Below are 27093 nucleotides of genomic sequence, written 5' to 3' on the forward strand. Positions count from 1 at the left end.
AGCTTAGGAAATGAAACTTTGGGAATGTTCCTATTTCAAAGGGGACCATCTTTTGAGGGGGTCAAAATTTTGGTCCCCCCCTCAGGGGAGGACAGGGGCCCCCCAACTTTTTTTTTTCAAATAGCAACCCCTATCTTGTGATACTTCATTCGAAAGAGCATAAAAAACTAAGAATTTTGGCGCAAACCGCAGATCAATATCTCAATTTTTGACCGAGTTATGATAGGTCAAAGGTCAAATTTGACCTATTTTCAAAAACTCATAACTCCGGTTCATACATACATACGAGTCGCTGTTATAGCGCTCTTTGGCGCTTTGCGACACCTAATCGCCACAAAGCTCGGTCTCCGGCTCAAATTATCGTAAAGAAAAAAATAAAACGGGAAAATTTACCAAATTGTGTTTGCTTTTACGTAAAAATTGCAGAAATCACTTCGATTTAATTTTAAGGGGGGGCTCGGACCCCCAAATACGTCAATTTAAAAGTCATTCAATTTTCCTGCGAAATAAGCCAATTTCCTCTGGATTTGACTCCACATTATCTCAGTAAGGTCAAAATCAGTTCAACATTACGTTGGCAAGTCCCCAAATTTCGGGAAAAGTTAAAAAAACGAAATTTAAGGTGACCTTAAATTTCGTTTTTTTAACTTTTCCCGAAATTTGGGGACTTGCCAACGTAATGTTGAACTGATTTTGACCTTACTGAGATAATGTGGAGTCAAATCCAGAGGAAATTGGCTTATTTCGCAGGAAAATTGAATGACCTTTAAATTGACGTATTTGGGGGTCCGAGCCCCCCCTTAAAATTAAATCGAAGTGATTTCTGCAATTTTTACGTAAAAGCAAACACAATTTGGTAAATTTTCCCGTTTTATTTTTTTCTTTACGATAATTTGAACCGGAGTTATGAGTTTTTGAAAATAGGTCAAATTTGACCTTTGACCTATCATAACTCGGTCAAAAATTGAGATATTGATCTGCGGTTTGCGCCAAAATTCTTAGTTTTTTATGCTCTTTCGAATGAAGTATCACAAGATAGGGGTTGCTATTTGAAAAAAAAAAGTTGGGGGGCCCCTGTCCTCCCCTGAGGGGGGGACCAAAATTTTGACCCCCTCAAAAGATGGTCCCCTTTGAAATAGGAACATTCCCAAAGTTTCATTTCCTAAGCTCAATTCGTTCAAAAGTTAGAGGGGGGGTCGGGGACTTTTCGCTCACCCTGTATAATGTAGATATTATTTTGACATAAGTATACAATCAATTCATGTTCTGTTTTCCATTATGTTAAAAATTGTATCAGGTCAAATTTCCTACATTTTCTCTTAATTTGATAGTTGAACTGAGCAAAGTATGATGCCAACACTTCTTAAAGTAAATAATTTATTGAAATTCATACGTCATCCGTTCAGTTCCATTTTGCAATCAGAAACCACTGGCATTTTTTGTTGTGAACTAATAATTGCCTATCAACTTCATTGATTGGTTAAATGCTGTAGACGGGGTTGGAGCGAAAGCCCTGTAGATATGCCACCAAGCAGTGACATGAAAAACCACACTAAAACACACGATTTAAATTTAAGTAAATTAAGGTATCGAAGGGTATTTTGATAGATGTCATGAAGCAAGTATTATAGCATGGAGGGATTGTTATCGTCGGAGAGAACTGTTTAAGTCATGCCAGCTAAGATTGTGAGTAGAGTATGAAGGGTCATTGTCATGAGCGTAAAAAATGTATAGTATATGGGTTCATTTAGGTCTAGATGTGTGTAAATTCTTGATTTAAACGAGAACATGGGAATAAGTATGGTTAAAAAGTTGGTTTACGTAAGGATGAGTCATTTTCGGTTGCCGTCATCCACCTTCAGTTAGTAGGTTCACGGAGCCGTGGAGTACGTCTAAGTGAACATATATGTAAGAACGGAGAGCATTCTTGCTCTGATGAAGCTACTTGAATTATTTTGAGGTTGGACCTTTTTGCATCTCCCTAGAGCTGGGAACAGTTCAGCCAAACGGTACGATAATGGTTTTATAGATCGATAAGAGTTTGTTGGAAGGGGAGAGCTCGGAGTTTTTACCAAGTAGCCATGAATATTTATTTAAAACAGGGTCAATGTTTCCTTTTTCTCCAAAGGAAGTTTCCATGTAAGTTTTTGGTCAAAAGTGACGTAAGTTTTTAACTGGACTTTCACAGGGCATTATTTCAAGGTCCATGTAAATGGGGGCAACAAGGATTTTTAGAAGACGATAAATATAGTTTTCGTGCTACTGAGAGCTGTACGCTGGTATAACTAATAAAAATAAAACTAATCATCAGCTAGCAATGCAGCTAAGCGCAGCTATTAAAAAAATCATTTTATTTTGAAGGAAAAATCTAGAGGTTCTAAAAGTTTGGATTTTTACACTAAAAAATGTCAATTAAATATGTAAATTGAACAGAAAATTTAATTAATCAATTTACTTGCAATCAGTTCCTTGTAAAATTAAAACCACCCATTTTTTTAAAAAAAAATACGCCAATGCAAGTAGTTCTTTATTTTAATATGTTCTAAAAAATCATATACCTGAATTGCATCGAGTTTATCAGAAAGGAACCAACCCAGATTTTCAAAAAAATTGAGTTAAGAATGTTTTTGACTTCCACCAGTCGTATATTTTCTCCTGCCAAAAACTGAGAGTCGAAAACAAGAAATTTATTACTAAGAAGAGGAGTTAAAGTTAACTGTCTGCATTGGGCCGTATGCAAGAATAAAACTTCAAACCTCTTTTCCTCAGTTTCAACTTAATGTGGGTTGGTTCCAATCGGATGAACTCGGTCCAATCATCCTAAGAAAAACTAGAAATTATTTTAATCACGGCAAATTTTGTTATTTTATCGTTAATGAAAATTATCATCAATTGATCGTGCTAGATAACGAGATTTTTTAAGTTTCGTTAACCTTTAGATGCTCAAGCCGGGTCAAATTGACCCGAGGTTTGCTAGAAATACATGCTACGCTACTTGTATGGTGCCGGTATGCACTAACAAACTTTAAATGCAAGTCTACAAATAAAGCATAAAAAAGAATGAGTCGAAATAAAAAATCAACAAAACTGAAAAAATGAGAAACATGTTCGAGCCTTGTTTCTTACCTCCTCTCCAGATTCTAAGCCACACCTGATTGCAATGACAGCATAGAGCTCAGCATTGGGAGTTAACGCTTTGCGCCATGGCGCCTTCAATTTTGCATACGCAACATGCACATCCATCAAACATAAATAGTTGCATCTCTGCGCCGTTGTCAATACGTGACCTTTCCTTTGCTCTATTCCCATATCGTATTTGTTTCCGTTTGTTTCATTACTGGTGCTTCAAGGAGTGCGTGAGCAACAGCCGAATATGGAAGAGACCCGATTGGGCATCATAATTTAACTTTTCGTGAACAACTTGGCATGACTATACCGATAAAAGATCGGCTTCCATCAAGGAGTGATAAGGACGTATTTGAAGAGATATTTCATACGTCACTTGATAAAGACCCGCTATATAAGGCGCTGGATCTCTCCATTGACACATCAAATCGTTCATTTTACTTTTGTTTTGGATAAGGTGTATGAATAGTGATTGAGAAATCTACTCACAATATTTTGAACCAAAAAAGCTAAGTTTCCCTCGTCAGTGGAATGCAAACTTCAAATCGAAATATTCTCACACCTTTTATCAATAAACGCAATATTATTGGAACAGGTAAGCAAAACAAACATAAAGGACATAAAATTAGAACTTTTGACCATCTGAAGTGTTCGATTACTTTACGATTCTTGGAGAATTGTTTTTCTTTTTTCAATGTGATTCAAAAAACGCAACGAAAAAATAAAATTGCAATCAACAGATTTAAGAAGAAAATCTTTAAAATAAAGAAAAAAAACGTGAAAAAGCTAATATTACCTACTCTTACATTCGTATTAGAACTTAGCATCACTTTCGCTATTTCGCACACTGATTTTTCATTTGACTTTGTCAAGTCTACATTCCCATACACTCACATCCCATGTACGTGCCTTAATGAGGCTTCCATTTTTAGTTCCAGGGTAAAAAATTGCATCCGTATATCAGGATGCATTCGCCCATTTTACTTATTAGGTGGTGGAATTTCAATGGCTGCGTACTGATAAGTCTTGTGAATTCAGTATGGTCTTGGGAGCATCCAAATTTTACCGTCCCCGTTTATCAAGACAAACCAAAAGAGGAAATCGCAGCTGCTCTGAAGAAGCACAAAATCGTCCCTGAAGTGATACCACGATGCCCAGAACACTTTATAAAGGTTAGTTTATTTGTATAAGTATGTTATTTCCCAGGCATAAATATCATCATGTTAATTTTCAGTGCACAAATTACAATGTTTACTGCAATGTTTACTTTGCTTTAGGTGTACTCCCTTGTTTTCATAAGGGAATCTACTACGCCGTTGGGCATTTACGATTAATTTACGTGATCTCGTTTCTCAGAAAAAATGAAACATAAAAAAACAAGATTAATTATTGAAGAAATGATGGTTTTCAGGCGACCTATACAACTGATATCGCAAAAAATTGTACAATTGGCCTGGGAAATATCCTTAATCCTAACCTTTTGGACTGTTTCCCCTTCCAACTCCAGTGGCACACTGAAAATGGAACTTTATACACCTTAATGTTTATAGGTATTTATATGTTACTTTTTAATCATTTGACGGTACTTTTCTCTTTTTTTGTTGTTTTGTATATGAGGAAGTGGAATCTGCCCAAACTCGCCAAGATTACGAGGGGGAACCCGAAACCACACCCCCCCCCCCCCAAATCTCGCGCGCCCAAGGGATGGTTTTCAGCCCTACTCCTGGGATCCAAACACCAATCGCGGTTCGGCTGATAACCAGATCTCACGTCCCCACCAGACTGGGGACCCCCTGACATGGTGTCTGTGAAGTATGATTGGTTAAATGAGGGTTTGGCCCTACGCGACGGCGGAGCAAGGCAATGCGACGGTAATGGGAGGTAAAAATCCAAGTAGCTACCCCACTGGTCTTTTCGGCTTTCATTTGCTGCCACTGCAGTTTTGACCACATAGTTTAAGGGCTCCCTAGGCAGGATTGCGTTTAGGAAATAAATTCTTTTTAAAGTAGAAATAAAAATACAGAAGTGGTTGGAATTTAATTAAAGAAAAGTAACTCAAATCAACAAAAAAATCCAAAGAAGGAAGGTAAAAAAAAAACTTTGAAAAGCTTAAAATAGAGCGAAATCACATCCGAGAAAATTTCGATTTCAATATAAACTGGAATGGAAACAACGTATACAAATTGTTAAAATTAGATGTTTGCACAACTGTCGCTCAAACTTGCAAACCAGTCATTCCTTTCCATCCAGGCTCCGAATGTTACGGGACACGGGAATCCCGTTAAAGCAAAATTGTAGTTTCGAAAACCCCTTCAACTGAGGCGTGATACCGCACGCATTCCGGAGAGTTCAAATAGTTGTATCCTTGCGCCGTAGCAATGCAACGCGACGGTAATGGAAGGTAAAATTCTAAGTAGCTTCTCCGCTGGTCTTTTTTGCTTTCCTTTGCCGCCACTGCAGTTTTGACCGCATAGTTTAAGGGCTTTGGAGGCAGGATTGCGTTTAGGAAATAAATAATTTTTAAAGTAGAATTAAAATTAGAGAAGCGGTTGGAATTTAATTAAAGAAAAGGAACTCAAATCAACAAAAAAATCCAAAGAAGGAAGGTAAAGAATAACTTTGAAAAACACTTGGAGTGTTCCGAAAGTCCCGCTCCCCCCTCTAACTTTTAACCGTTCGAGACCAAAAAACGAAACTTTGAAAATATTTCTATCCCAAATTATTTTCCACTCCTTCAGGGGTGTGGGGGCCCCAGACTTTTCTTTTCAAATGATAATCCCTCTTTTGTGATACTTTACCGGAAAGAGAATTAATAACCAAGAATTTTGGCGCAAACCGCAGATCAAATGTTTTGACCGAGTTATGATAGGTCGAAGGTCAAATTTAACCTATTTTCAAAAAATCTTAACTTCGAATCAAAGCATCGTCGAAAAAAAAACCGGGAAAATTTACCAAATTGTAAGCACTTTTGAATAGAAATCACATGGATCACTTCAAACTATTTTTAAGGGGGGTTTTGGACCTCCAAATACGTCAATTCAAAGGTCATACGATTCTTCCGCGAAATGAGGCAATTTTTAGGTCACGTTGAATATTGCGCAGCATTCAAGTGAATAAGGGTTGGATGAAACGAGGAGCTTGCACAAACGCATATCATTATTTCATGCGCAGATCGTGAAATTAGGAAAGTGCTTCGTAGATATTCCAGATGCATTCTCCGTTAATTTTGAACCATTTCCTGTAAGAAACAACTTTTCATTTTCCTCTAGCTGAAATTTGCAGCAAGTTCATTGTAATTCACATATTTCTTGTAATCTCACTTCTTTTTAGACGCGGACTACCCCTCTCGTGAGAACCGATCGCAATCTTGTTACCTGCATTGGCTGCTAGGAAACGTGCCAGACTCAAATGATGAGTATCCGCTTCCTGATATATTTGAGTGTAAACACATGACCAGATACCAGGGACCAGCACCAGCCAGAGGAACGGGTAAAACTGTTCTTTCATTTCTTTTTCAACTACCGACTACAGTTCGTTAAACGCGCGTCCGTAATCTGCCACGTTCTGACAATTTGAAGAAAATGTGAATCTGTGCTAATACAAACGAGTTTAGTTGGCTGATCACTTACTCACCGATGATCACCGTGCCGCGTGCCGCCGGAACCGCTTATCGTGAAGGTCAAACTTTCGCGTCTTATAGACTGATGATGATGGAGTGGCTGCGTCATTCGATATAATAACACAGAGCCTTGTTTCTGATTCGCGTCCTTTGCGCCATGCTATCCATGGTGGTAAAATGCGTCGAAGCGTTTCTTACACTAGGAAGTTCTCGTGTTTAATGAGTCTTTAATTGATTTATCACCGGCTAATGACCGCTTGTAAAAAAACAGGAAAATTAGTCAGATTTTAATTTTTTTTTAAAATCATTTTAATGGACAGTAATCCATAAAGAGTGTCCAAAAACTTAATGGTTGTGAGTTTGTGACCAGTTAAAAAACGCTGACTCCGCGCGTTGGAATTATCGTGCCAAACACTGCGGTTGACGCCAAACGCATGTAAGCGCCTACAAGACTGGGGGAATACTTCACGCAATGCACGATCACGACTGTACGTGCAGCTCGCTCTGATCGTTGGAAATTCATTATTTCTCGATGCCGGAGTTATCGCTCGCTATGTGCGCCATAGGCTGATTCTGTGGCTACATCATTTGATATACTATCAAGCCCTTGGTTCAAATGTAAACAAACATATGCAGAACTTTGTTTCTGATTCGCGCCCATTCGGGTATTTTGCGCCAAGCTGTCCATGGTGATAAAATGCGTGCAAGTGTTTCTTACAATCGAAAGTTCTCGTGTTTAATCGTGTGTTCTCGTCTTTAATTGATTTATAACCGGTCAATGAATACATTTGTAATTAATTAACACAGTTAACTCATGAATAATTCTTACACGATGTTATGTTAGTTTGTTTTAGTTTGAACCAAGAGTTCGATATTATATTGAATAACGTAGTCACTAAATCAGTCTGTTGCGGTTTGGTAATTATACGGCATGCAGTTGAGGCATTTTATTCTTGTAGATGCAAATCCCACATAATAATATTCTTAGCTTAGGGTGATTCGATGGACGCTATATTTTGAGTCAGAACGACATGCGATATATCGCTTCAATCGGTTCCATTTTTTTAGCTACTTGTCATTTTTCTCAAATTTTGAGATCGCAATTCTGTTTTCATGTGACTAAAGAATTCACTTACCAATTTTGACAAAGAAATTCAACGTAATATAGGCGTGGTTTTTTAGAGGAAAAATATCGCATTCGAGTGCAGTTTCGAAATCAGTATCGAATGCGATATTTTTCCTCTAATAAAACCCCGCTTGTATTAAGTTGAATTTGTTTGTCAAAATCGGCAAGTGAATACTTTAGTCTCCTAACGACAGAATTGCGAACTCAAAATTTGAGAAAAATTACGAGAAGCTGAAAAAATGAAACCAATCGATGCGATATATCGCATGTCGTGTCGTTTTAACACAGTATATGGCGTCCATCGAATCAAATTAACTTAATTTGGTTTCGTGTCATGCAATATCACAATTTTATAAATTGATGATTTTCAGGCCTGCACAGATACATCTTTTTGGTCTACAAGCAGAAAGGAAAAGTGAGGTTTAAGGAGCCGGATTTATATCCCGAGTATGTTCTTTTTTCTACATGTCTTGTAAATAAGTAGTATTTGAGCAATAACGATTCGTATAAAATAACAAAATTCTCAAGTTAAAAAGTTCGTACCATACTTATTGACATGATCTTTGCATCTGATTTGAAACAATTTAGCCACGGACTAACGTTCTCTAAATTCATTATTTTTCGTTTGACCTATGCAAAATATGTGAGATCACGAATTAGGCCAATTTAAGATTGCAAATTGGCATTCTTTACCGAACTTCTTGAAGTTTTTCACCTTTCTTAAAGTAAGAACAGAGTTCACTAAGATTATGATTTTTGAGAGGAGTGAGTAAGGTAGGAGGAGAGAACGCAAAATTCTCTGTTAAGAGAAATAATCGGATCTGATATCTCAGAGCAATGTAGCTAACACAATGTCCTCAAATAATTTGTTTACGATTATTCTGCCAGTCATTGGCTCATTACAATACAACCCAACAGTCGGCCAGATCGCGAGGTATGTGGATATGTTTGCCATTTAATGAAATTGGACGTCTTTAAATCTAAAAGAACGATCTTCATTCTTACAAGGGCCCTTTATTCGTGTGTTAATCTTGGGGTGCAGATCACAATATAGGTAGAATCCTCTGATAAAATTAGTCTAATTTATTATAATATGGAAGTTCAATTTGTTCAAAATTGTGATTAAATTGATCTGTGGTTTCAGCGACGGTGACGACGACCGGGTTAATTTCTCGCCGAGAGATTTTGCTCGAAAGTACCACTTGGGCAAACCATGGGCGGTGTCCTTTTACTTGGCCGAGTGGGTGCAGCCTCCCCCGTCGACCACTTACGAGCCTTGGGACTTCACACCCGAAACTGAGGGCCCGGGTGTCGGCGACTGGAGTATAGAGGAACATGACGAGTATCTCGATCAAGAAAGAGAGAAGGAAAGGAAAAAAGAAATAGAGAGGAAGAAAGATGGCAAAAACTCAAAATAGGTTGATAACATTTGGACTATAGCAAAAGTGTTGCAATAGTATTTTCCTAAAGGAAATACACACGCATTTAATTTATTTATTCACCACTTGAGTATGAATACCTTCATATTTATAATACCTCATAAGGCGACTGGGGTATAAAGGAACATGACAATTATCTCGGTCAAGAAAGAGAGAAAGAAAGAGGGAAAGTATTAGAGCGGAGAAAGATGGCAAAAAATGAAAATAAGTTGATAGCATTTGCACTAGCTCAATAGTTGCAGTAGTATTTGCTTAAAGGAAAGACACACGCATTTAATGACTTTATTCGCCGCTTTGGTATAAAGACCTTATTCATATTTAAATCAAGAAATATGCAAATTTATTTCAAAATAAAAGACTATTTTTTTTTTCCGAAGATGTCTTAATACATTGCAAAATATCCATCCGTATAGATTCCTCTTCCTCTTTTTTCCATTTTCCACAAAAGGCCTGTTCATAAAATACGTAACGCGAATTTTCCGATTTTTGACGCCCACTTACCCCTCGCAACTCTGGTCTAGACTTCTCCAAAATAATTACGTAACATTTGCCTCAACATCCCCCCCTTCTCAATAAAAAAACCTTGAAATAAATTTACTTAATGAATAAAAGGGGGGGGGGGCATAGTTTCTGTTTATTAAAAGTCCCTGTCAGAAACAAAGAAGAGTAAGATCAGAAAACCAGCATATACAACTTTAAAGAAATAAAGTTGAACTTCAGTACATACTGTTACGTAAAGCTGAGCTTGACGACCCCTCCCCCCTCCCCCACCAAGTCACTCTCGGTTACAAAGATATGAAGACCCACCAACTCCCTTGAGCGTTACGTAGTTATGGAACACCCTCCCCCCTGTCACCAGATAAGGGATGAAATAGCTATTAAGTGAGAGAGCTCTAAAGGAATACTAGAGAATGAAAAGGGCCGAATGAACCATATTCATGGTCTACATAGAAAGGAGTCACACCACTAACAATGCCTGAGGGATTTGTCGAATTTCGTCGAATCTCTTACTTTTATATTTTACGTTGAATGCATGTTTTCCTTTATTGTAAAATACGCATTTCTGTATGGTGCGTGTATTAAGTATTCATCTCTCCTACCCCTGCCCCTAAGAGCTAGTGGAGAGAAGCGTCGTCGCAGTTTCAATTATGGTAATTAGACAAATGTGATCGATGGAGAGATAGAATGAAAGTCTCGCCGATTCGGAGGAGAGATGCACGAATTTAAACTCAATATCTCCTCAATACATCAATAACCCATATTAACCCAAACACCACTAATACAACAGCCCGACGTCAGAATAAAACGCATCAATTCTTTATCTCTCATCTCTGTCTTTAACATTTAGTTCTCCGCCATTTTATTCTTCTACACACAAATTGTATGCAAATCAAAGGTTCGTTCAGTTTGCTCACTCCCTTCGCCCATTCAATACTTTGAACACACTTTTTCTCGGCGCATTATTCGTAGCTCAATTTTTAAGAGAGCTAATCATAATTTCCTTTTTTTCTAACGTTTATCATTGAATAAAACAAGCGGGAGAGACATTTTCGGATAAATCTTTGGTGAGTTGAGTCGAGGTCCTTTCTCGTGGACGATCATATTTTTAGAAAATTATGATGCGTCTTTCTTTATTTCATCTTTGTCACTCACAATACTGCTAATTTCATCGTATCCCTCGTTTTCGTGACGTATTTCTAGGATAAAGACGGCCCCAACGTTAATTTAAAAAAAAAAAAAATATTCTCACGAATTTGCTTACTTTTCTACCCTTTCGTTTAAGTCTCCAAGAATGAGAAAGCCTCAATACAACGATGAGCGTACTGTGTGCGATGTTTACGGAATTCTTTAGGAGAAATAATCTGAAGAAGGATTTTCTTACGTTTCTGAACTTCCGCTAAAGTCTCTGACATTAAGTCAGCCGTACTGTATAGATGAGCGTGTTGTGTGTTTTTGTGTGTAAAACGTTGTGTGAAATGCGTTTGACTCTAGGACACCCTGTCTTGGATAAGTTTAAACGGGCCAGTTATGTGCTGGTCACAGAATCGTGTCTAGATGCTTGATTGTGGTAGATTAGCTAAAAATATTACTATCTGTCCAAACCGCAACTCTCTACATTCAATATTAACCGAGATATCGCTCTTTGAAAAGTCAGGTTTTTGACGTCATCCAACGCGGCAGTGACATTCTTGGTTTTTTTCTCTTTGGTTCGATCAGTGATGCAGGAGACGCAACGCGAAACTTTGACGACATTAAACATAAACAAACTGTGGTGAACTGACTGCCTAATCTCTTCTCGTCGAGTGCGTTATCTCCTGATAAGAAGTTCCTCGAAGCGTGAATCCGTCTGCTTCTTGAGTTTGTTTAAGTTTATTGTCGTCGAAATTTTGCGTTGCGTCTCCTGCATCACCTATTGACCAAAAGAGGAAGAAACCAAGAGTGTCACTGCCGCGGTGGATGACGTCAAAAATCTGACTTCTCAAAGAGCGATATCTCGGTTAATATTGAACGTAGAAAGATGCGGCTCTCATTATTTTTATAATCTACAAGAATCAAGCATCACAACACGATTCTGTGACTAGCGCGACGGTCCATTCTGGGACGGATGAATTGAATAGAACTGACATGTGAGGCTGCTGAAACAGATTCCATTGTCCACTCGATCTCGATGTTTGGAATTATGGAAGTTAAGAGACCGAGAGTATAACACCTAAATCGTGAGCGGATGAAAAAAAAAAAAAAAAAAAAAAAAAAAAAAAAAAAAAAATTGTTTAACCGTCATATGCATAAAGCTTGTAAGTCCATGTACGCAGATTGGTCTCACTCATAAAATACATAATGCTAGATTTTGATTTTTCCAATACCCCCCCCCCTCCCCCTGGTAACACTTTTGTGTTGTAGATTCCATCCTTTTGCGTCTAAAAGCAAAAAATGACGTTGCGCTCTCCTTGACCGCCCCCGCTCCTCCACCCTATAGCATTAGATATTTCATGAACGGCGCCTTTTCAAATTCTACAAATATAGGATACAACTTTCTTGGTTCCTCTTTGATTTCAGACAACTTTGTTCATTTTCCTGGTTAAAACCATTCTCTCATGATGTATAATTTACGATGGATTTCATGTGAGCCGACTTTTGGTCAATTTTTCGTGACTGTCATGCATGTATTATCTCCATGGTTTACTTGCTCTTTTGGGCAGCTGACGCCTGATGAAAAGCAAAAATTTGCAAAATTTAACATATATCCTGGAATAACAATGCTTCCTCCCCTTAATCTTTTGAAGGTAAGGATTTTCCCAACCGTAGTTTTACCAACAATTTGGTTTCATTCATTCAAGTTTGCCAATAAATTACAAAACAACAGAACGCGTGAGAGGATGTCACGCAATGAATAGTCTGTCATAACTAACCAGGTAACATAACACGTGTGCCATCAACGCAGTTTTAAACTTTCTTTTTTTTTTTTTTTTTTTTTAAAAAAAAAAAGGCCGCCAGCCAAGGTTATACTGTCTTCTTTTCTTGGAATGACGTTTAGAAACTTTTTTTGTCATAAATATTCTGTATTTCGTATAGTATTTTAACTGCGTGAGCTTTTGTCGAACAAATTAAGGATAGGTGAAACAGAGCTGTCCAAAAGGGCACTTCAGAACTTTAACGTGTGCCCTTTCTCCCTCTCCCTCAGGAAAATCGGAGCCCACTTTATTCAGTAGCCCATAACTATCCAACTTAATCGTGTTTGATCATTAACTTAATAAATGCTCTTATTTGCGTGTAATAAAAAAGTTTGACGTGCAAAGTGATACATCTTAGTAATAAACGATGATTTTCCGGTCTCCCATTTACCCGACGAGTGAGAAACATTAATCATTTGTATAGGTTTTCCTCTCTCTTCCTCTCTTCCTCTCTTCCGCTGTCCTCCTCCATCCCCCTTATTCCCCTCCCTCTTTTTCCCCTCTCTCGTGACTCTATCTTTTGTAATTCGATTTCAAATCAGCTTCACCTTTTTTGGTTCTATGATTGTTCGGACAAAATTCGGAAACAATTCTGTGATTATACATCGATGTTTAATGTGTTTTAGGTATCATATCACTATAAAAACGTAGAAACAGGAAACTATCTACAAACGTATGAAATTACGGATGCTCCTGTATTTCTACAGTGGCCTCGAGAAATTGGAGCCTACTACATTCTATTTTTATTAGGTAATCATCTTACGCATTTCATACATTGAAATAATGGTGCACCCCACATCTACTAATCACATAATCATACTACGTGAATGGCATAGCGTGTCCAGCTGGAAACCGGAGAGCAGGACATGCTTTTATAATTGGAAAAATATGAAAGAGAACTGAAAAGTGAGTGCTTCGTTCGTTGTCTGTTTACATGCATCCCTGAATATTTTATCTGTTATACACTGAGATAATTTTTAACTTCTTTTTTGAGGACTGTGATTTTTATTTTCCAAATTTTTTGTAGCTTTCTAAACTTATATTGATGTTCACAGCCTAGAATGCGTACTTAGATAAATTACTCCCTTGCAAAACATGCATGTTGTGCTGTGTATTATCCCAGATCTCTTTAGAATAAAATAAAATAAAATAAAATGAAAGTACCAATCTTCCTGGTGCAGTCAATAGTAAATTTCGATAAATATGCAAAACCTACACATTACCTCTAAGCAAAACTTATCTTGTTTAAAACTTAATTTTACTCTGTGATGAAAAAATAAGGGGAAATGTTTCTTTCAATATCGTAGGTCCTGATATTCCCACTCAAGATAGACCGCTCTACAAGTATGGGCAGCACTGGGTCATCGCAAATATTGCTGGTAATAGGGTTGATGATGCAGATGTTCTAGTAGAGTATGCAGGATTAACACATCACTATCTCAAGGGTGAGTTTGACACCATTTTCGATGAACTCATCCATCAGGAAGACGATTTCAGTCACTTGGGCATATTTTTGAAAAGAGAATGAGTTTTCTTAAGTTTGGTCGAGAAATCGGAATTTGAGTTTTTGTCTGAAAAAATCCTACAACATCCTGAGAAATATGTTCTGCAGAGTTATTTACTTCATTACGTTGCTCGTCTGACTTCGACATTTTTTTTCAAGATGAGGGTGAGTGATTCAATTAAGATACGGGTTAGACCATCATATGTATAATAAAATATAATTTTTTAAAGTGTGCATCTATCACTCAAAAAATCATTTCTTTTTCTCATCGTGTTTTGATTGTCAAAGTTGATTATTCAAAAGAAAATTCAAATGCACTGTCAACTGCCATGTCGACGTGCGATCCAGAAATATAGTACGTGCTATCAAGCATCACATCACTATGAGGTAAAACTCACATAGTTTATAGAGTCCTTGAATTTTCATAAACATGAAATAAATGGCTGCAAGGGAATGACTTTAATTTTGTTTTATTTCCGTGTCTCCCCGTAGGTCCTCATCGAATGGTGTTCTTAGTTTTCAAACAAAACTATAATTTTACAATGGAGTTTGATTTACCGAGGCTGACAAAGAAGTAGGTTAACTTTTTTCCCCTCTTAAATCTAACGAAAAAAAGTATTTACGAAAAACTACAAGAGTTAAGCGACAAAACACTCTCTATCGTTTAAGTTTATTTTTTAAAATTATACCGGCCAGAATATTTTGTAATTTGATTATTTTTAATGCAGAAATAAACCACTAAATTCTTCAAACCTGGCGAGAATTTACCGTCGATTATTTTTACAAGGAGCACTCTCCCAAAATTTTAAGTCTATAGTTTTATGTTTAAAATAATTGATAATCTTGCAGAGAAAATAAGTCAATGTGTGATAAGCGAATGCTAGTGAATTCCGTTCAATGATTCTTTCAAGCATATTTTTTGGCTATTAAATTTTAATATAAATCTCCAGTGGTAAGATGTTAATCAATATTATCTCTTTCTTTTTCAGCCTAAGCGGAAATGAGCGACTGAATTTTTCCATCCAAAATTTTGTGGATACATATTATCTAGGGAGACCTGTGGCTGCAAATTTCTTTCAAGTTTACACATACTAATAAATACTCAAATTAAAAACATTTTTTGTTCTTAATTTTCCAAAACACCTAAAATCAAGTAACTCATTCAGTCATTTTTTTAACTTTTAAATAATGATCTTAAAATGACGCCAATGTTGTCCTTTACCCAAGAAAGCAGAAAATGAAATGATGTAATAAGTGTTATGTTTCTTTACGGAATTGAATCATTGTTTAGAATGCGTGGATTGGTGGTTTTGTCGGGTACACCAACATTTATCCTTATTTAGAGCAGGGTTTGTTAGTAGAATAAGATGTAATTTCGGGCGTGGTATTGGTTTTACAAAATCATCACCGATAAATGTGAGTTATTTACGTGAGTAATAAAGGTACACTTATTTATTATTAATTTCAATAAAAATGTAAGACGGTAGTTATTTTTTACGTGGATATTTTTCGAGGAGAATCCGCCAGTTTCAACGATACGTTTAATTCAAGGATGAGGAACCAGACAAGCTATGAAATGAAGCACTCCACTTTATGTTTCATTATAAACATTTTGCTCATGTATAAAATGATTCTCACTACTAGAGCAAGTACATAAGCATTCACATTCAATCGGAGTTCTACGGCAAAGACGTAATTATTAATTGTTTGGAATGAGTCATCTTTCGTTCTTTGCAATTTCGTAAGAAGTAGTGAAACTAAAAACAGGCGGCTGCCACGGCCGCTTGAACAATGACGTTTCAAAAACCGTTTAGGAAGTTCATTTCGGATAACTTTTAATCAGCAATTGATCTATTATTTTTTTCTGGGGCGAACCTAAAGTGTAGGCACGTCAATCTATTATCATAAGCGAAATATTGAAAGTCTAGCTCACTGTATGATAGTTTTGTTTAGTACTTCGGCCACCAGACAATTTTCTTCACTTTTTCCATGATGATATTTGTTCGTGGTTTCTTGATTTCAAAATAATGTTTTTGATTCTTCTTGCAATGGAAGATTCAAATGTAAATAGAGACCAGAGATCACACTTCCAGACGACAAATAAGTGTACATAGCTCATATGACCAGGATTTTATGGCACCTTCGAGCTTGAACTTACCATATTTCAGGTGGTTTTTGTAGCTGAAATAAGCACCTTCATATATATTTGTATAAACTCCATTATCAATGTATCAATTCAATGAAAAAAGATAATTAAAAGAAAAGAGTAATAGTATATGTGCACATGTGAACGACATTATAAGTATTTAGCTTGTATCAGCTAGATACATTTTAATTAATTTTCTTTTACGTGGCAAATAAGAGGTTATTCTTGCTTTAATTTTTAGTTCAATTTTTGGAACCAGTAGACTGACAAACGATGGGAACCCATTTTTTGACAGCTTTACCTTCAATTCTGAACTTCCGTCACCTTTGTATCATCCTGGTCGTATTAAACCAAATATTTTCTACACTTTCTCACACCGGAGATGACATTTTACAGTTCAAGCTTCAAACCAGTAATATAGTGCCACTAATCATACCCATCATGCCGCAGCATGAACTTTCGGTACGCAATTAGATTAAATTTAGAAGTAAAAAAATAAATAAAGCAAATACATTAAGATATATCTATATTCTTTTACGTCACATAATTATTTCCAGGCGTCCTCTGTGGTAGGCCATTGTTTTGACGGGCATAGAAAATATTTTAATGGCATTCCGCAAGAAGCAATGCTTATAAATTATCTTGATTACCCGCGATTCCTTTATTTCCAGCAACGGTAGTGATTACCCCAAAAAATCAAGAAATAAAGTAATCTGCCGACAGTGCCAGTACTCTGCTGAATTCAAATTACTGTTTTCACTGACTGTAAATAAAATAAATCAAAATTAATAATAATCATGCTTCGCAGATAGTATACAAACACACGACAGTGAAATGCGGGAATAAGATTAATGGGTACGAAATGATGGAAGCGCCTGTGGAGGTCACCTGGCCTGCGAAGGATGATTTCTACTACACTCTTTTTATGATAGGTAAGACTAAGAAGTAGAATTATCAAGATAAAAGCTTTACCTATATTATCTATCTTACCTGCTGAGATAATCTACAGTCAAAATAATTAAAAATGAAACAATTCCCACCAAATCATATGTAAATGAGACTGTAATTTAAGCCCTACATGGGTATAAGGGTGAAAAGCTTGCCATTTTGAAATTCACGTCGTTAAAATAAATAAAAAAAAAAAAAAAAAATTGAACTCAGCTTTGAGAATTGTTGAAATTAACATACCGTGCAACAAACATACAACACCAAAATCACGGAGGTCATTAACAAAAACATTTGATAGTTGAGGATGGTGGCTATTTACAATGAAAATGTTTCAGAATAATTTCATACACGGGAGAATTTGACAATTAACTCTCTTTTCAGCTTGAGATTAACTGTTGGAAAGAAATGTGTTCGTTTTTTGGGGGACCCGCAGTATTAAAACCAAAGCAGTGAGATTCTTTAACTGTCCTCTCAGACAGATAAACATCATTGCAGACCTGATTTTTAGTTTTGTCTCAATTAAGGTCCCGATTCCCGAGTTCGTGAACAGCCAATTGATAGAAACTGGCTCCACTGGCTAGTGACAAATATTAAAGGAAACGACGTAGGAAATGGCGACGAAATAGCAGAGTACTGTGGGTCTCTTGCAGGATACGAAATTGGTAAGTTAAGATCATAACCTTCTTTTTGGGCAGTGGCGTGGCGTGCTTTCGCGATATATCGAGTGACTTGCCATTTCAACCTATGGAAAAGTATCGATAGACAGGGTTTTAGATAACACCTTAATAATCGATTCTTTACCATAGCTTCAAATGGAGAAATATCGATAATCGATCGTTCACGCTTCGCCAGTGCTTCTTGGGTTAAAAAAGATGAAGGTAAGGCTACTCACATTCAAATCTTCTCGTAATATTCTTCATTCTTTCATCAATAATTTAAGGATATGTAGAGTGATACACGTTTTTAGAACATCATTAAGAGTTCACGCCTCGCGCCATCGCGCCTTCAATTTTGCAGATGCAATGCGGACATCTATCAAGCACGAATAGTTGTATCTCTACGCCGTCATCAACGCATATCATTTTCTTTGAAATATTACCAAATTGTGTTGGTTCCGTTTGTTTAATTTGTGGTGGTCCCTCAAAGGCTACGTCAGTGACACACCTGCAGGTATAAGATAGACGAAATCGGATGTTGTTTTTTTAACTTTTTCCCGAATCTGAGTAACGTATGTGACAGCTCATTGATATCATAGAGCGAGACATATCCACGGCGTTTACGCCTCACGCCATTCCGCTTCCAGTTTAGTTTCTGCAACATCTAGGCTTCCGTCAAGCACATATAAATGCACCTCTGCGCTGTCATTAACCTGCGTTGAGGTGTATCTTATTCTTAAAATTTAAGGTGAAGTAGAGGTTAGGTTTGCTTAAAATGATGTGCTCAAACCAATAATTATTTTAAAAAAAGAAAAAAAAGTTAGAGGTCTCTCAAGCACCCTTAAAGGTGCAAGTCTAATAAATCAATACTTCAGCGAGAATTGTGTCACGCAAGGAAAATTTTTATTTTGACGACGACTATTTGAAATTCTAAGCCGGGTCAAATTGATGCGACTATTTTTTCTGAGGGAGTTACATATGAGGGCTGGAGGTGTGAACGGAGGGAAGGGGGGGTGAAAAAGTTCATTCGCCAGTAAATTACTAAACATGTAAAAATTCCAAAAAAGCATTCCATATATACCCTCAAAAACATAGAAATAACGTAATTAACACATCAAAATCAATATGTATTTAAGTACGGGTACATTTGATCAGATTTGGGACTTAGAAAAAAATTAAAAAAAAAAAAAAAAAATATTTTGCAGCTAAAGGGAACTTGCTTGCCAATTAAAAAAAAATAACAAAATAGGGGTGAGTAATAACAATATCTCAAAATAACGCAAAAGTTGAACGGGTTCGTGTACGATACAGTAGCGGCTCCCATTCTCGGTTGTTGGAGATCTCTATAGGCTTGACGGGGTCGCTACCGCTCCTAGTAATATTTATTTACATATAAGTATTTCAAATTAATTTTTTTAAGTTACATTTTGTTGAGATTCTTTATAATAATTTAGAAGAAAAGTATACATTCTTTTGTGTTTTTCAAATCATTCTAAATTAATGAATTTTTTATGGATGAATGTGTCCCCAGGTCTCCATCGGTTAATTTACGTCGCATTTGAAAATCCAAGCGGGAAGAAAGTCAAATTGGACTTGAAGCGTATTGATGAAGAGTAAGTTCACTGATGTTACTATGCGAAGGTTATAGGAATGAGGGAGCGATGGGACTCGAAATAAAATAACGAAGAAAAGTATAAGTCGAGGAGGGAAGGTGATAATAAGGCCTAAACTTTCTCTCATAATAGCTCCTCTTTAAAAGAGAGTGTGGTTTTGTGTGGTTTATTGCACAAGTCTTCAAATTCTGGGTTATATGTGTATCCTGAGAAAATTCAGACGACTCCGTCGTATTTTTAAGCTCTCAGTTGGGGAGAAAGTTATGGGGAAAATTCATCACGTTCTGAAATTTTCCGAAAAATTTTAACTATCCTAGAAAATTAGATTTTACGGGAGACTATTGCATGGTTTAGAAAAAGGTAAAATATGCCAAGGTTTCTCTGGAATGAAAAGCCGATATAATATGTCTCAAATGCAGTCGGGTCTTTAGCGTTCCGGAAATTCTGGGGTCTAACAAAAGTCACTCGAAAAAGTATCATCAGGAATGGATGAAAGTTTGTTGTGATTTTTAGATTTTACATGAATGATTTGTTTCAGAGCACCCTACGAAAAACGTACAAAGTTTGATCTTCTGAACTTCACCAAACAATACGGTATGCATAAGCCGGTAGCTGCAAATTTCGCTGTCCTCGATCTTGAGTTTAGACTGCCCGGTCAGTGATTTACAACAGTTGAAGACTAAATCTTTGGCTTTTAAAAATGGTGATGCTTTCCTCTAGTGATCTATTTGCAAATAGGCACCTTATAATTTTTGCTCAAATACAGCTAATTTATTTTTTGATAAATATTTTCTACTTTTTAAAGTTTTGTTTCAAGCATGTATTACGCAGCAATTCTTACACTGATTTGGCATAGTTTTGTGCATTGTTATCTAGAATGCATTCGTTGGCAATAACTCTTCTTTAAGTTCTTTATCTTTTGCATTATTCCTAAAATTTTGTGTTAGGCGCTTTCAAAAAAAGTTTTCTTGCAAAACTGGATTAAGTTCAATTTTTATGGATGTAAAATTATAATATCGGTAAAAATAGGACCTGCTCTGAGGGAAAACCATTGTTATGTATATTGTAAATCGTAGTTAAAAAATTAAGTTTTGTGTCGATCATTGTTACGAAATTCCCCTAAATATTTCTACTCTTGGAGAATCCATAGAGTGCAGATGTATCCAGTATTTATTGAATAATCAAAGTTCTACAACAATGGTGATTGTATATTGATGGTGAAACTCACAAACCTGTAAATAATATATCATTTTTAAAAGAACATACTGTTTGAAATTTTTGCGTGAAATTTTTAGAGGGTATTTTTGAAAGAATGAGGGAACATCAAACGGAATGTTGTAAAAAAAAAATGATCAGTTTTTTTAAAATCATAAAATGTGACCGGAGATTCCCAACATTGCAAACCAACGGTTTGGAAATTTCACCATAAATACATATGTATGCAGAACACAACTTGGCAAAGGTTCTAGAGTTGATCGTTGCTTTTCAAAACACAATTGCAAAACCGCATTTCTCGTTTTTTTCTTCTTCTGCAGGCGTTGACTGTTGTGCCATAAGGGAACATTCCCTTTTTCAGTAACCCTTCAGGAACGGGTTTCATGCATTGATGAAATATTAGTGATATGACTTTACTAAGGCCTCCGTCAAAAAGTCCTTTGACATATTGAAGTCGTCATTTTAGAAATCCTATTTTCCTCTCAATTAGGGTTGAATGACCCAGATTATTTAATCAGATGCGTGTGAGTTCTGATTGGTTGACATGATAACCCAGTTGAGAGCAGCTTCCGAAAAATGTTGTCATAAATGATGACAAAGTAAGTCCATTTCAATCAATTAAGTAAATTGTCCAGTACAACCGGAAGCTTACAAGATTGCAAGGCAGTAGTGACTTTTCATTGTTCAGAATGGGTCTACTTAAAATTATAATTTTCAGCCTCAATGCATCTTGCGGAATGAATCCTCATCGATGAATCTGTATGATGTTTGTTACATTTTTCTTAAAAACCAACTTTTTGCCATTCAGTTTAAATGCTTTTTTTCCACCCTTTCTGAAGAAAATCGAAAATTGTTATTCAATTGTGATCCACGAGGACAATTGTGATCCATCAAATCGAGGACAAAGTCTCGACAAAGAGTTGAATAAAAATTGATAGAGTTAAAAATGATAGTCGTTATAGTGTTATGAGCAAATGTGTTGGATTCATTAATATTATGCTTAAAAAATTATTCTCATATTAAAATTTTTTATTCATTATTTTGATCCCTATGCGTCAAAATTCCAGAGTTATGATTAGAATAAGGATCATTTTTGGCCACCAATTCTGTTAAAAAAAAAACCTCGCGAAGTAGATATGTGATCTGGTGTGTGTGGGTTCAGTTAAATTTGCTATTTTGTTATATCAGTAATCAAGTTCATTACCGTAGTATTTTGATGTGATATGATGCTTAACAATAAGTCTAGGACGTTTCGAAACTTTTCAAATTGATTATTTGCACTTGAAGTGTTGTTTTTTTGCTTCAAAAGCAACAAGTTTTGTTTAAAATACCTCTTTTGTAACCAGCACACAATGTTTTGGGGAACCAAATTTTACGTCGTGGTCTCAAAGGTTTTGATCATTGATTTGATAAAAGCTCTGGCCGATACGCCAGATTCTACCTCCTCGATTCTTGAAGAGACGCCACAAGACAAGAAAGAGATTTTAGAAAAGCATAAAATTGTTCCAAAAGTGTTGGCATATATGCCGAAGTATGTTCTCTCTGTGAGTATATTTGCACATATCTTCTCAGCCACTTTGCTCACGCGTTTTTTAAAGGGATGGTAGAAAAACATTTCCATTATAGGAAAAACTCGAAAATGTAATTTTCTTGGTTCTTAAAAAATGTCAAAATGTCAGTGGCAGTATGCTCTACAATTTTATAATGTTGAAAAAATGCTTCATTTTCAAAATAACACAAATTTTAGATTTTAGACATATTTATGCTGAAAGGAACTATGTTGCACGTAAACCCTATGAACATAGTTCCAAAAAACCAAAAAAAAACTTCGGCCATGGAAGCCATTGTTACGGGCTATATAGACATACCGTCTGCGTTCCGGGCTCAGAGGCCGAAATTTCCGGGCGTAGCACCCGGAGCGATGAAAGCTACGGCTCCAGCACCCGGAACTTTCGGCCTCTGAGCCCAGAACAGACGATATGTCTATATAGCCCGTTACTTTTTTTCAGTGTTTCAGCATAAATACGTCCGAATGTACTTTTTTTTTTTTTTTTTTTTTTTTCTTTTTTTCTTTATTTTTTTTGGGAACAAAAAAGGTAATTTACTTGGTTTGGACAAAAAGGAATCATGATAGACAGGTCATGACCCGAAGGCCTGTTTTATACACTCTAAGAGGTGAAGCCTAAATATTTACAATTTCAACGAATGTACTTACGGGATGTAATTTTTCTCTTCTCTTTTATGGTCCGAGGTTTTATAAGGATCCCTTGTAAATTAAGGTGCACCTGTGTCACACAACATCCGCTAGCTTGATTCTCGAATTTACTTTCAATGTTAATAACTGAAGATAGCTGTTCTTCTGCAGCACTCTGAAGCTACGTAAATTTATTTTGCGTGGACTATACCTCTATATGCAATCGAATCCTCATTCCTACGTAGGCGATGTGACACATATTTGTTGCTGTTTCTTTTCCATCGCCTCCATGTAAATTAAACATTTCAAATTTTAGGGTAGCTTTGATGGCAAAGAGATGTCTTTCGGAAACAGCTTCACTCCAGATGAAATCAGGAAGCCTCCTATTTTTTTAGACTGGCCAATAAACGGAACAAAAGCGCTTTATTGTTTGCTTGCGATAGGTAAGACGAGTTATCATACTATCGTACTACATCATATAAAATCATAAGAGTAACGTATAACGCCTGAGGCGTGAAACACATCTGGGGGTTGGACTGCGATACGGTCAGGAGGCGTGCCCTTACTGAATCAGAACAACAGACCAGTCAATCGCACGGATGCTTCAATGAGTATTGAGTAAATCGAAACCTTGAAGATCATTTCATATCTAAAAATTAAGTAAATAAAGCAAGAGGGTTCCACATACTTTTTCGATTAGGTAACTATTGAAAACAAAAAATGATAATCGGCTCAAAGTATGTTGAAAAGATTACCTTGATCATGAATGTCGATTCAAGATGACATGTATATGCATGAAAGCCGCTTTTACAGCGCTTTCTAGCACTCCGCGACTTCTTGCTAAGTCCTCCATCCTCCAAAGACCTTTCAGGGAGTTGAGTCCCTCATTCCCTCTAAAATCGCCTATCGCCGCCCAATCACTTGGCGTCCCCTTCGCTTACCCCCATGAGGAACCTAATCCAGCATATTTTTCGGCAGCCTTTCCTCAGCCATCCTGTTAACATTATCACACCGGAGACGACTTTTCGACTTCCATGATTTTACGCGTTCCATCATTGTGGACCCGATCTTCTTCGACAATCCATATCCATTGCTTCGTTGCACGTATTCTGTGATTCTCATATTTGGATTTACCGACTTTAAACCCTACTTTCAATACTACAAGGTGTCATATTATTTTGCAAAATGTTGATGATTCCTAGCATTACATTGAACATGTGAGCATCATAATGGGTTTATTATTTTACGTTTGTTCGCATATTTTTTATATTATTCGTTCGGATATTATCAATTTGAGAGTATTTTAGTTAATTAGTTAATTGATTTATATTAGACCTATTTTAATAATAGTATGTTGGAGTTTTTAGCCAACGTGCGTTATAAATTCAGCACAAAGCTGAAATTCTCAATACAGAGGGAAAAAGCTCGTTCGAGCACAGTTTTCCCTCAAAGAGATGTGCTGTTTGGAGCAACACAAGTTAAGTACGTCCATTCACATCTCTTCGATGGAAAACTGTGCTCGAACGAGCTTTGTCCCTCTGTATTGAGATTTTCAGCTTTACGCTGAATTTTTAACGTACGTTGGCTAAAAACTCCATCATACTTTCGTACGAGTGCGTCTACCGCAATCAGTTCGTGTACTTCAATAATGTCCATTATAGACCGTCGTCAGTAAGTTTATATACTTACAACTTTAACTGCACATTAGTGAGATAAATTTGCCCTCCCTTTTGGTCTTAACACACATTTCAATACGTGCACTGCTTCTATTCAATGCCTCTAAGACTTGATTTAAAATCCTTATAGGTATAGATGTTCCAAACGAGAAAAAACCAAAGTTGCGGGATTTTAGGCACTGGTTTGTCGGTAACATTCCCGGAACTGACATAGCAAAAGGACGGACGTACCTCCCATATATTGGTGCAGGCGATTTTCTAGACCAAGGTAAGCATTTGAGGCTTTGGTTAAGCAAAGAATCAACTGAATCCCTGGTAAAAATGGCAAGTGTTAGGTCAGTGAATTTTCCACTGAGGTCAGTGCAATTTGCTCTGAGGTCAGTTCAGTTTTCTCTGACGTAAGTGTTAAAGCACTTACCCAAGAAGTCAGCACTGAGGTAAGAGGCACTGACGTCGGGAGAAAGACTTACCTAAGTGCAGAGATGTCTCTGAGGTAAGCGGGACTGAGGTCAGGACTTAGTTCAGAGGGTAAGTCTCTGACATCAATCTTAATCGAACCGCACTCACTCCCAAAAAGTAGAGATGGCTCCCCCTTCCCCACCCTATTTCATTTTCGTGGGGAATATCCTCGGGACACGGGGACCACAAACTTTATCTTTCAGAGAGGCATATTTTGTAGAAGGTGGGATTTTCTAAGAGGGAAGGAAAACTAGTTTAAGTAGCCACACTCTTGAATAATTTGTTTTACCCTCTTCGTTTAAGATGGCACTTAAATAATTAAAACACAACAAAAAATGAGATCGATAAAAATATTATCACCGCTAAAATATGTATTTAGATATATTTATTTAAGCATTATTATTTTTTTATAAAAAAAAATAGTTTTAAATTTGGTTTTAATTTTTTTCAGTTTTAACTGTTTTTAAAATGTTTCAGTCTCAATTTTTTTTAAAATTTTCCTACTTTATTTTCAATTCTTTTTTAACTTTTTTACTCCTTTACTTTCAATTCTTGTATCTGCTAATTTATATTTTTTGTATAATTTCAACTTTAATTATTTTTTTTGCATCATTAGCTTTAATTTTGAATTTTAGTGCGATCCATTTTTTTTGCAAAGAAACGTAACTTACAAAACTTCATTTACATGTTGATTGATTAAAAAAGAATAATAGAAAAATTAAGTATCGGATTCACATTCAAAGACAAAATCATCATTTGCTGGCAAAATTACCCCAATGGGGGCCCTGAAATGGTAAAATTACGCCCCTAAGTTCCTAACACGTACACGCGCAGGTAGTGTAGTGGTTCAATCGCTAGGACGATCACCGAAGTTAAGTTACGTCGGGCGTAGTTAGTACTTAGATTGGAGACCGCATGGGAACGAGCGATGTCCCCTGAAGATTGTGATACTTGCTTGGGATTGAAAACTCACAGCAGCCCTCCCTGATCGTCAAATAGTGACTTAACGTACCTGGCAGATCGGTAATTAACGAAATTTTTGCCTGTACAGTATTTCTGGGAGTTTCCACTCCGCTTACGTCTGAGACACTTAGGTCAGTGCCACTTACATCAGAGGCACTTGCCTTTGGAACAGACCTAACACTGAGGTAGCAGATCAGCGCCCGGCAGCACTGACATCAGTGCTTAGGTCTGTTCCAAAGGCAAGTGCTACTGATCTGAGCACTTGCCATTTTTACCAGGGATAACTGTAGAAGTACTAAAACTTAAGGCTGATTATAATAAATTCCTTCGAGAACGTCAGGGACGATTTTAAATCGCACCATGTTGCCGCTCAATCAGCAGACCTAAGCACGATTCTGAAGTATATATGTATCATAAGAAGTAACACACACCAACTGCATACGAGGAGCTTGGAGGACAAGGCGCATGAATGCAGTTCTTTATATTTCAAGAAATGCGTGTTTGAAGTCTCAGTATTCCACGGAGTCTTAGGGTATTCAAACTCAACAAAGTTCAGACTCACTTCTTGATACTTAAAAAGTGGATTTGAATCGTTTATTTTATACCGATAAATTTTTTACATAATTTATTTAAAGATTCGTTTTAGTTGAAATCATTCGTGTATCAGTATGTCAACAGTTCAATTATGTATGTATAATAATGTCTGTCCTACAATTTTGTAGGTTCACATCGGATTGTATTTGTAGTATTCCAACAACCCGGTAGTAGAAGGATCAAATTTTACGAAAAAAAACTCACAAAAATGTAAGATATTTGTTTTTTTTGAAAGTTGAATGTTAATCACAAACGTCATACTCACGAGAAACTACACCAGTCACGGTCGTTTTTGCTTCCGTAAAATGAATTTCAGAACCTGAAGGTCACGCACATTTGTTGGTCTGAGTACTAATTGAGGTT

General features: G+C 36.6%; 4 protein-coding genes across 12 annotated transcripts in view; all 4 read left to right on the top strand.

The window, feature by feature from the left end:
- Window positions 1-3524: 3524 nt before the first annotated feature.
- LOC109036289 (protein D1) lies at window positions 3525-9686 on the top strand. Of its 2 annotated transcripts, XM_072298674.1 has the most exons (6): window positions 3525-3721; window positions 4059-4298; window positions 4538-4676; window positions 6457-6615; window positions 8243-8318; window positions 9016-9686. In XM_072298674.1, exons 2-6 carry the CDS (start codon window positions 4092-4094, stop codon window positions 9287-9289), a joined length of 855 nt encoding a protein of 284 aa, XP_072154775.1. In that variant the 5' UTR covers window positions 3525-3721; window positions 4059-4091; the 3' UTR covers window positions 9290-9686. The 2 variants fall into 2 exon arrangements, with proteins under 2 accessions (XP_072154775.1, XP_072154776.1); XM_072298675.1 differs by lacking the exons at window positions 3525-3721; window positions 4538-4676 and having other exon boundaries at window positions 4063-4298.
- Window positions 9687-12439: 2753 nt separating this feature from the next.
- Window positions 12440-15382, top strand: LOC109041565 (protein D2). 2 transcript variants are annotated; one of them, XM_072298771.1, is made up of 5 exons: window positions 12440-12594; window positions 13389-13512; window positions 14070-14207; window positions 14759-14840; window positions 15256-15382. In XM_072298771.1, the coding sequence occupies exons 1-5, from the start codon at window positions 12469-12471 to the stop codon at window positions 15359-15361; spliced, it is 576 nt and encodes a 191-aa protein (XP_072154872.1). In that variant the 5' UTR covers window positions 12440-12468; the 3' UTR covers window positions 15362-15382. The 2 variants fall into 2 exon arrangements, with proteins under 2 accessions (XP_072154872.1, XP_072154873.1); XM_072298772.1 differs by lacking the exon at window positions 14759-14840.
- Window positions 15383-16012: 630 nt separating this feature from the next.
- Window positions 16013-20890, top strand: LOC109041570 (protein D2). Of its 4 annotated transcripts, XM_072298745.1 has the most exons (6): window positions 16013-16434; window positions 16654-16874; window positions 17221-17344; window positions 17885-18022; window positions 19548-19629; window positions 20168-20890. In XM_072298745.1, exons 2-6 carry the CDS (start codon window positions 16686-16688, stop codon window positions 20289-20291), a joined length of 657 nt encoding a protein of 218 aa, XP_072154846.1. In that variant the 5' UTR covers window positions 16013-16434; window positions 16654-16685; the 3' UTR covers window positions 20292-20890. The 4 variants fall into 4 exon arrangements, with proteins under 4 accessions (XP_072154846.1, XP_072154848.1, XP_072154847.1 ...); XM_072298747.1 differs by lacking the exon at window positions 16654-16874 and having other exon boundaries at window positions 16048-16434; window positions 17225-17344; XM_072298746.1 differs by lacking the exon at window positions 16654-16874 and having other exon boundaries at window positions 16057-16434.
- A 566-nt stretch (window positions 20891-21456) lies between these two features.
- LOC109041567 (uncharacterized) overlaps window positions 21457-27093 on the top strand; it is a 71222-nt gene continuing 65585 nt past the window's right edge. The window contains exons 1-5 of one of the 4 annotated variants that reach the window (XM_072298653.1): window positions 21462-21603; window positions 22191-22388; window positions 23355-23481; window positions 24845-24982; window positions 26859-26940. In XM_072298653.1, the coding sequence (XP_072154754.1) occupies window positions 22197-22388; window positions 23355-23481; window positions 24845-24982; window positions 26859-26940 (539 nt within the window). In that variant the 5' untranslated portion in view covers window positions 21462-21603; window positions 22191-22196. The other 3 variants (XM_072298656.1, XM_072298652.1, XM_072298654.1) reach the window with 3 other exon arrangements.

This window comes from Bemisia tabaci, chromosome 3 (genome assembly GCF_918797505.1).
Source record: "Bemisia tabaci chromosome 3, PGI_BMITA_v3".
In the NCBI taxonomy this organism is placed as follows: Eukaryota; Metazoa; Arthropoda; class Insecta; order Hemiptera; family Aleyrodidae; genus Bemisia; species Bemisia tabaci.

Coding starts and splice junctions, on each gene's coding strand:
- LOC109036289 (XM_072298674.1), top strand. CDS start 4,092: ATGCATTCGCCCATTTTACTTATTAGGTGGTGGAATTTCAATGGCTGC. Junction 4,299..4,537: donor GCCCAGAACACTTTATAAAG/GTTAGTTTATTT, acceptor GATGGTTTTCAG/GCGACCTATACAACTGATAT. Junction 8,319..9,015: donor GAGCCGGATTTATATCCCGA/GTATGTTCTTTT, acceptor CTGTGGTTTCAG/CGACGGTGACGACGACCGGG.
- LOC109041565 (XM_072298771.1), top strand. CDS start 12,469: ATGCATGTATTATCTCCATGGTTTACTTGCTCTTTTGGGCAGCTGACG. Junction 13,513..14,069: donor CTACATTCTATTTTTATTAG/GTAATCATCTTA, acceptor TCAATATCGTAG/GTCCTGATATTCCCACTCAA. Junction 14,208..14,758: donor AACACATCACTATCTCAAGG/GTGAGTTTGACA, acceptor GTCTCCCCGTAG/GTCCTCATCGAATGGTGTTC.
- LOC109041570 (XM_072298745.1), top strand. CDS start 16,686: ATGGGAACCCATTTTTTGACAGCTTTACCTTCAATTCTGAACTTCCGT. Junction 17,345..17,884: donor CTACACTCTTTTTATGATAG/GTAAGACTAAGA, acceptor GTCTCAATTAAG/GTCCCGATTCCCGAGTTCGT. Junction 18,023..19,547: donor TCTTGCAGGATACGAAATTG/GTAAGTTAAGAT, acceptor ATGTGTCCCCAG/GTCTCCATCGGTTAATTTAC.